The 9,652-nt window shown below is 40.7% G+C and overlaps 1 protein-coding gene across 2 annotated transcripts in view; it reads right to left on the reverse strand.

The window, feature by feature from the left end:
* The window catches only part of F13A1 (coagulation factor XIII A chain), a 157,395-nt gene that overhangs the window by 145,772 nt on the left and 1,971 nt on the right, over positions 1-9,652 (reverse strand). For both annotated transcript variants that reach the window (XM_033216116.1, XM_033216117.1), the window contains exon 2: positions 9,386-9,533. In XM_033216116.1, the coding sequence (XP_033072007.1) occupies positions 9,386-9,515 (130 nt within the window). In that variant the 5' untranslated portion in view covers positions 9,516-9,533. The remainder of the gene's footprint in view (positions 1-9,385; positions 9,534-9,652) is intronic.

A 9,652-nucleotide genomic window follows, 5' to 3' on the forward strand; every position in this document is an offset into this window, starting at 1 on the left:
TGCTAAGACTTTGCATGTGTTAAATTTCTTCTTATTGAGTTTGGTTCACTGTCCCATGCTCTTAAGATAATTTTAACCCTTAAGTATGCATTTAATACATTTAATATTCTCCCTAGCTTCTTGTCCTATGGGAATGTTATAAGTGTGCTATTTTATGTTGCCACTCAAGACATGGGTATAAATGTTGATTAGGTAACTGTCTAATAACTACTAGCTAAGTAAACGCACAGCAGTAGATGCTAAAAGGTGGACAGATAATTATGACACAGTGTCAGACATCTCTGACAAAGGAAGTAAAGAGTACTGAGGGGAGTATCAGGGAGGAGCTCCTAACCCACATTTACGGGGTGGAAAATAAGGAAGTTCTCTAAAGAAAGTGAGACATAAGCAGTGGTCAAAAGAGGGGTCAGTTGTCCATGTGGCAAGGGAGATGGAGAGGAATGCTTCAGGCGTTGAAAGAAGGATACCTGAAGACTGAGGCAAGAGAGTGCGTAGTTGCTTAAGAAACTGAAAGATGATGGTTGGCTGAAATGTACTAGTGGGAGCCATGGTGGAAGAGTAAGGAGAAGCCTGCTCGTCACGCGAGCCTTGGAGATCATGTGAAGGAGTTTAATTGCATGGTGGATCCAAAGAAGAATCTGAAACAGCAAACTGACATGATTAGATTTATATATATATATTTTTAAACTGCTTCTGGTGGCAGAGTAGAAAAGGGGTTGGAAGGGGCAATGCTGGAAGGTGAACCCAGTTAAGAAGCTGTTGCCGTGTTCTGGGTGAGGGGCCATTTGATTTTAGCCTGCATGTAGAAGTTCAAGGCACTGCTCCTCTGGTACTCCTGGATTTGCCTTCTCTATTCGTACCTTCCCTCCTGGCATGATAATGTGCCCCTGAAATGAGTCCTGCCTTGGCTTCCCAAGCAGCTATACCTACAAGGCAAAGTAAAGTTGGAGAGGGAGAAATCTTCAAGCATTTCTTTGGTATCATTGATAACGTCTTATCCATCCTAGTTCTCATTGCACATGAAAACCTGGCTTTCCAGCTTTACATCCTAGCCTAGTGTACTTGGTTCATGTCTAGTGAGACTGGTTAGTGCTAGTCTTATGGAATATTGACAGGTATTGGAAGAATTAGAGCTCCATGGTTAACAGTGTGGAAAATGCTGGCCTAACCAAAGCTGATCAGGATTCTTTACTGAAGCATTCATGTGAGATTTTAATATGCTGATGTACACCACAGATATCCTAGAGGGGCAATGGTTTCCAAACTTAAATGACTATGGAAACTTTTTTCTTTGGAGATCTGCATTTTTCAGAATATGTTTTTGGAAATGTTTCACTACTTACTAATTGTGCAGCCTCGGAAAAGTTATTTAATCTCTCTGAGCCTCAGTTTTCTTATCTTTAATATGGTAATGAAGTACCTATCTTACAGAGTGGCTGACACCTAGTACATTCTTAATAAATGTTTGTTATTATTATTATTATTATCCTTAAGAGAAGTAGAAGAGCATAGTAACAGCATAAACTGTGGAGCCAGGCAGCCTGAACCCAAATCCCAACTCTCACTTACTGTCTTTGTGACCTTGGCAAGTTATATAATGTCCTGTGCCTCAGTTTTCTCATCTGCAAAATGAAGTTGGTGTGAGGATTAAATGAGAAAATGCACAGAGTGCTCTATCATAGGCCCTGGTACATGGTAAATGCTCAGAAATTGGTGGCAACAATAATCATAATAGCACTGAGCATTTGGATGGGCCCTTAGGACCAGTCATTAAGAAGTCAGGCATCTGAGAAGGCATGGTGGGAGGCTGGAATCTGAGCCATGGAAGTCGCAAGGTCAAGAAGGTCCCTGGGAAGCTTTTTAGCAGTGGCCTTCCAACCTTCCCAGGGAACCATGCCCTTTTGCCCTCCTTGTCTTCTGAGCAGACAGGCTTGCTTTGAATTTCCACAGGTAAATAGAAAGCTTTTCTTCTCTTGATTCTCAGGAAACCTCTTTTTTTTTTTTTTTTAGTATTGTAATTAATTTCTTTGTATTATCTTTATATAGGTGATTTTTTAGCCATGGGATTGTAATCCCCTTGAAGACTGGACCATGTCTTAATTATCTTGCTATAGTGCCTGGGGCAATGGGCAAAAATGCCACAGCAGATGTGCCTCCTTTCATCTGAACACCTTTTACCTGAAAATTTGGAGCTTAGAGTTGATCATTTCAAAATAAATTATCTCATTTACTGTAGGATTAATCATCGGTGTCCTTTAAATGTCATTTACCACTTTATTCTCAAAATATGCTACCTTCAGGACATGTTTATATAGTCAAAGGTATGATGTCGGAATCTGTAACATAAGACCACTAGATCAGCAGTTTCATTTCCCATTGGAATAAAATACTGTCTTTCTAGCCTGCTTGTACTGTGTAACAGAGGCTGAGGAAAAGGGTGCTGATTAATGCCTTTGAGAATAGAAAACTTAAGTCAAAAAAAAAAAAAGATAAAACCCCAACTCACAGGTTTATAGTTTTTTCATAGTGAAAACAAATATATATATCACAAATACATATATTTCTTTATATATAATATATAAACAATATATAAACATATATTGTTTATATATTATATATAATATATTACATATGTTTATATTATATAATAGATATAAACAAATAATATATTACAAATACATATTGTGTTTATATATTATATATATTTATATCTTTAAATATGTATTTTTTATATATAATAGATATAAGCAAACAAATACATATATTTGTTTATATATATTTGTTTTCACTATGCAAAAACTATAAACCCATGAGTTTAGTTTTTAAAAATATATTGTTTACATATATAATATATAATTTTTATGTATTATTTACATATATAATGTTTACATATTACAAACAATATTTTATATTATATATTTGTATATATTATATATAAGCAAACTTTAGATATACATATATATAAAGTTACATATATGTAAAGTTATATGTATAAAACAAAATTTATTTCATTGCCCATGATTCAGCCATCCACAGGTCAACCAAGTATTTGGTTCTTATAACAGCTGATAATATCAATTGTTTTAAATTATATCATCTATATTGGTATATATTTGACATTTAATTTTAAGCATGATGTTTTTTAAAATGTTACTTTTTCTTGGTGATCTTTTGATTCTCTGTTGCAATATCACTTTAACAAGTCAATGCCTCAGGAAAAACATAAAATCACGGTAGTACTATAAGTGGGAAAAACTAAGGCAGTGATACGTAAAACTTTCCTGTATCATCTCTTAAAAGTCCGTCTTGGGGACTGGGCGTGGTGGCTCATGCCTATAATTCCAGTACTTTGGAGGGCTGACGTGGGCGGATCACAAGGTCAAGAGATGGAGACCATCTTGGCCAATATGATGAAACCCAGTCTCTACTGAAAAAAGATGCAAAAGTTAGCTGGGTGTGGCGGTGCGCACTATAGTCCCAGCTACTCAGGAGGCTGAGGCAGGAGTATCACTTGAATCTGTGAGTCCGAGGTTGCAGTGAGCCGAGATCACTCCACTGCACTCCAACCTGGCGACAGAGCGGGACTCCGTCTCAAAAAAAAGAAAAAAAAAAGTCCGTCTTGAAATGATTTAAACAAATAAAGACATTTCATAAAAAATAAAACTTGCCTAAAAAGTGGAAGATTAAAAGCTACACAGAGAGGTTGAGAGTTTAAAGGAATAATGTTCTTGACTGTAGTCAAATAGAAAAGACATGAGGAAGCTTAATGGGTTGTCCAAAGTATTGGGAATAGAGGTGAGGTCCCCAATACCACCAATTAAACAGAATTTATTTCATTGCCCATGAGTCAAACACACACAAGTCAACCAAGTATTTGGTTCTTATAACAGCTGATAGTAACAAAGACTCTGAAGATGACTGTCACAAAATATGAACATAGACATAAAAATACCATAGTCCATTCCATTGTCCATTTTGCCTAGGAAATGTCCCTTGCCATGGAGTGTGTTCTAGCAAGCATTGATTAATCTAGCATATTGATTCTTGCTTTGTTTATTGGCTTAACAAGACAGTTTAGATGGAAAAAGCCTTATCATCATCCAGGCTCCGTTTGCCACAAACAGGAAATGAATTTGCTTCCCCTGTCCAAACCTAGTTCCTGGCGAAATGAAACAGCTCATTGCTAAGCTGCCTTTTTTTTTTTTTTTTTTTTTTTGAGATACTGTAGCTAGAAACTTGGCAGCTCGCTCTTTCAAAGTGACAGCTTTCAAAATGTCTACCTAACACAATTTAGCCTAATTCCAAACATACTGGATAATGAACTGTAAAAGAAAAGAAAAAAATCTCCGGAGAAGCAACTGCCTCCCTGTCCTCCTACTCTTTCTCTAATATGAAAAAATGTAAATTATTGTCTCCCTAGATTGTAAAATATTCTTCAGAGAATGATTATACCTGTCACAGATGGGATCTTGAGATAAGTTAAATGTTTAGGTTTATATTCTAGGAATTCCCTGGTGAACTGAATTCTCCATGCAGTTTTTGGTAATAGTATTACTAAACTATAAGCATAAATGCTATCCAAGAGAAACTGGTTTGTTTATTTATTTAAAAAAACAAACAAACAGGAAAAAGACCTCTTTCTCACATTTCTTTTGGGTGCCCACAATTTTAACGTGTCCTTAATTAGAATGATTAAAAACATTTTCTTAAGTTGCTTAATTTATAAAGTGTTGCTATTAATACATCCTGGACCCTATAACATTGAAGCATTGCTCAGGTGCTCAGAGGAAGCTGGAACAAGAGAAATGAGCCCCATACCTCCAGGTGCTAAAATCCCTCTGGTCTATTCCTCTTCTAGCCTGGAGTATCTCCACAGCGTCCAAATGTATCTCCTGTTCCCCATTTTCTCCTTACACTTTTTTTTTTTTTTTTGAAATGGAGTCTTCGTCTTGTTGCCTAGGCTGGAGTGCAATAGCACAAACTTGGCTCACTGCAATCTCCGCCTCCCAGATTCAAGTGATTCTCCTGCCTCAGCCTCCCAAGTAGCTGGGATTACAGGCTCCCACCACCACACGCAGCTAATTTTTGTATTTTTAGTAGAGACAGGGTTTCACCATGTTGACCAGGCTGGTCTCGAACTCCTGACCTGGTGATCTGCCCACCTTGGCCTCCCAAAGTCCTGGGATTACAGACAAGAGCCACAGTGCCCAGCCCTCCTTACCACTTTGTAAAGTATAATTCTGATTATGTATTTCTGCTAATTAGAAACCTTCTCAAGTCCCCCATTATCTGTAGGAGGAAAGCAAGATCCCCAAGGCCTTGTTATGGTGTGATACCTGCCGTATTTTCCCAGGCTTGTGTCTTCTCTTTCGTCTTTTAGTCACTCCTCACTTGGCACATGCTGTTCCCTCTACTGCAAACACTTTTCCATGTGCTTGCCTGTCAGGAACACTCCTACTCATCCTCTAAGTCCCAGCTCCAATATCCTTGCATCAAGAAGCCCTCCTCATCCTCTTCCCCACTCCACCACACCACTAGACATTGATTTCTGTTATTTCACTGAAATGTGCATAAATCACAGTCACAGTCTTTATTACACTGAATTGCAATGATCTTTTATTTATTTTGTCTCTACACTGACACTTTTTTGAGGCCAGGGACGGACTTACTCAACTTTATGTCCTCAGGGAGAACCTGGAGCAGCTCCTGACACATATGTGAAAACAAGTGTATATTTTTCCAGGAACTCAATGAAAGGGGGAACTGCTGCTGGACAATAGCATTTCTCAGTCATACATTGAATGCCTCTCAAGTTGCTCAGTGACCTTCAATCCAGAGAGGTTTACGCTGCACAAAGAGGAGGCTTATCATTAATTGGTTGATTTGATTCTGACAAGGAATGGTGGGATGGAGGAGATTCTCAGGAAGGTATAAGACCCCATTAGCCTGAAAAACTACTAGAACCCACCTATGTTTAATTTTTTCATAGAGCCAGGCTTGCTTTCCAGTTTTAACTCAATACATTAGAACTGTCACATGATTCCAATTGCTGCTACAGATGGTCACCTATTGTTAACAATATAAAGCCAAACCAGACCAACAACATAAGATTTCTTCTGGCATGTTACATTTGCAGCTACACATAATCTTTGAGACCAGGCAGGCAGTGGAGAGATTGTTCAGAAACACCCACTAAGCCTGCAGAGTGGTCTGTTAGAAACTGATACAAATCCAAATCCCGGGAGATCGTCTCAGTACCTTTCCTGGCTACAGCTGAATTCAAAGGGTGACATTAAGGATGCCTAAAACCATGCAAGGATGTCAAACGCTACCACTGACTGGCTGGTCAAGCCTCTGGGATTTCAGTGCCCACCTCAAATATTTCATTTTTTTCTTGAATATCATGGTGTGCATGAGAGGAAACTTACCTGAGTTTATACATTTTAAAATATAGATTTTACCAAAATAATTCTTAACCAACTGTTACCAAAGCTATGACTTAAGGGTACTATATATACTCAGTATACCTTATAACATTGTATATGTCACACACAATGATGGGCAGGACTCTCTGCTACAGAACTATTAGAAATGAAAAACCAGCCATTTCCCCCCGCTTCCTCTTCTTGCCTCTCTGCATTTCTCAGTCAATATTACAAGAGCAGCTTGCTAACGGGAAAAGGGGCCACTGAAAAAAATGGAGACAAGAGTTTCACTTGGGGCTGGTGTTTCCGGAGCCAAAGTCATCATCCGCAGATTGGTGACCACGGATACAAGGCTTCTTAGAGGCCACTAGTGGCCACTGGGTGAACTGCATGAAGATGGCATTTTGAAAATGAATGACTATGCTTTCCAAGGTTTAGTCGCTTAGCAAATTCCGTCCCTTAGGGAGAAAACTTGATATATAGTGCCAGAAAACCTGCTTTTAGAACAATTAAACATAAATCTGAAATGCAAAGGGTAACCAGGAGATAGACCTCCTTGTTCCGATGGTTTGTGTACTGGTATATGTGTGTGTGGACAGGTTTATTTCCTGTCCTCGTCTGGGACTTGCTGTCATGATTCTGGGCTTCAGAAACCATATCCCCAGAGCATGTAACACTTATCTTGTCTGTGTGAAAAATATTAAATGAATGCATATGTATGAAATCTGGAGCTCGTTATTAATAATAAATTATAATGCCACTAGATCTGAGTCATTCAATTCACAAGTGATTGACTGTTTGTTCATTCATTCTACAGTCACGGGACATTCATACTCTTATGCCAGTGCCTCTAATGGATATCCCAGAATGTCACTTGGGTTGTGGACACATATGACTGCAAAATAAATAATGACTATTTTTTTCAGAATAGTTCAGTTATGCTGCTCCCCACCTCTGCCTCTAGAAATCAACAAAAGCAGTAACCCCAGATTTTTTTTTTCTTAATTGGCCTACCCGCACATGTTCTCTGACAGTTTTTATGTCTTACTAGCAGCACTTTGTTCAGACGTCAGATTTATGGGGGCTACAGGTTGTACATATTCCCCATAGGAACAAGTATTCCCTGGAGTGTTTTCCTGACCTTGCTGGGGTATGATAAGTTGCACATTCCCAGTCAATGAACACTTATCGGTCATGTGCTGTGGCTCAGACATGATCATAGACACTGCTCACTAGATGCTCATGACAACCTGTGAAGTAGGCATTGCTTCCATTTTGCTGATGGAGAAACTGAGGCTTGGGCACCTCTATGACTTTCCCAGAATGAGCAAGAAGGGGCAGATGTGGAGCAGGAAGCCAGGTCTTCTGCCTCTGCTCTCTGCTTCCCTGCACTGCCTTTGTAGAGGTCCCCATTTTTCCCCACCAATCCTGGCAAGCGTGGCTGTGTCCTGACTCCTCATGTGGCAAGGGCAGCTGTGTCATTACTCCTCATGTTCTTACTGCTCACTTCTCCCAGTGCCTGCACCCGCTTTCTGGGGGCCCAGAGTCTTCTGTGCCACAGGGGAATTTTGCTAGAAGATGGAATACACAAAGGCAACCTGCTTAATAATTTGATGTCTGTAGGCTTTTCAATTTTATTTGCATTCTTAAAGAAAAAAGACTCATCGACTGGGCAAGGAGTGAATATCAACTGCTTACCTTCAGCCTCTATTTCCTAACCTATAACATGAGGATGAGGACTCGTTGATTAGCAAGTTCTCTTAAACCCAGTTCTGTGGCTGTCATGGTTGGGTTTAAAGAGTGGCACCCAGCTGGGAGAGAGACTTCAGAACTACAAGTTCATCTTAGCCCCTCAAACTCTACCACCTGACTGAAGATGCTCTTCTGTTCTGTGAACCTCTTTTCCCAAACTTGGATGTACTGGATGCCTCCCTGATTTCACTATTTGATATCAAATCATCTAGTGTGATAGTAACACAGTGACACCAGTCCACAACACCCGGGCAGTTGTCTGGCTTGCTGGATAAACTGCACTTCTCCTTTCCCTTTGCTATATGGAGCGATGCATCAGTCTGGGCTTTCAGGCATTGGTCTCCTTCTAGCGAGGGGAATCAGCTACACAGCTCCAGCATGACCATGCTCACCTATCCCAGCAAATGGATGTTTTCTCCCCAGTGAAACCCAGCACAGAACACCCTTAGGAGTAAAACTGGATGTTGGTGCATGAATGCTATGCCACTCGGGGACATGAGTCTGAATGTCCCTGCAGTGGCCCAGGGGAATGATGTCTGTATCACCAAACCAGTGCTGGCACCTGGGCCTTGTCCCCGCTGACAGGGCTGAGAGGAGGTCAACTGCTGGCCGCTGTATCCGGAGCAGGTTTCTAGGGATCAGGCAGAGGCAAGAGGCTGGGGAAGCAGCTTGCCTTGCCAGCTCACCAGGCTGCTCTGGAGAGAAATAGAGGGCTTCTATCTCTATTACTGTCAGAGTCTGGCACTTCTCCCCGGCTCTGAAATTCACAGCAATGGATGGAAAAGGGAGGAGGGAGAAGGAAGGAGGTGCAAGCCAGACAAGCAAAACAGCCACAATATTTTGGAAGTGGAATATTCCAGCTAGAGAAAATTCTCTGCAGCATGGAGCAGTAGGGCTGGAAGAGGCCCTAGCTAATCCAGCACTCTGGTTTTGTACAGGAAATAGTTGAGTGGCAGAAAGACAAAGCAACTTCCCTGAGGTTACAAGGTCAGTAAGTGGCAGAACTGGGACAAGGCTCTGGGTCTCTGGTGCTTTCACCACTTAAAAGAAAGCTTTTGCTTCCTTCCTTTATAAAACCAGAGATTGACAGCAGCCTTCCTTTTGTGGGAACCCCAGTGTAGACAGAGGATGTTTACCTGCAGGGAAGAGGGGCCAGGGCCCAGCTGTGCCTGGACCCAGAGTGGTGGGCAGGGGGCGTATGCTCATACCTTGCAGGTTGACGCCCCGGGGCACCACGCCCTGAGGCTCCAGTGTGGGCAAGTCATCTTCCGCTGCATTAGAGTTATTGGGTGGAACCGCTCTCCTGCCTCCAAAGGCGACTCTGGAGGTTTCTGACATTCTTAACTTGACAAGGTCCTTCAGAAAAAAAAAAAAAAAAAGACAACAGAAAAGGCATGGAAAGTGAGTAACATTTGAGACAAGGATTCCAAAATAGAGCAACAGACATATCTGTGTGATAGCACTTGAGCAACACA

Source organism: Trachypithecus francoisi, unplaced genomic scaffold, assembly GCF_009764315.1.
Source record: "Trachypithecus francoisi isolate TF-2019V2 unplaced genomic scaffold, Tfra_2.0 Lachesis_group10, whole genome shotgun sequence".
In the NCBI taxonomy this organism is placed as follows: Eukaryota; Metazoa; Chordata; class Mammalia; order Primates; family Cercopithecidae; genus Trachypithecus; species Trachypithecus francoisi.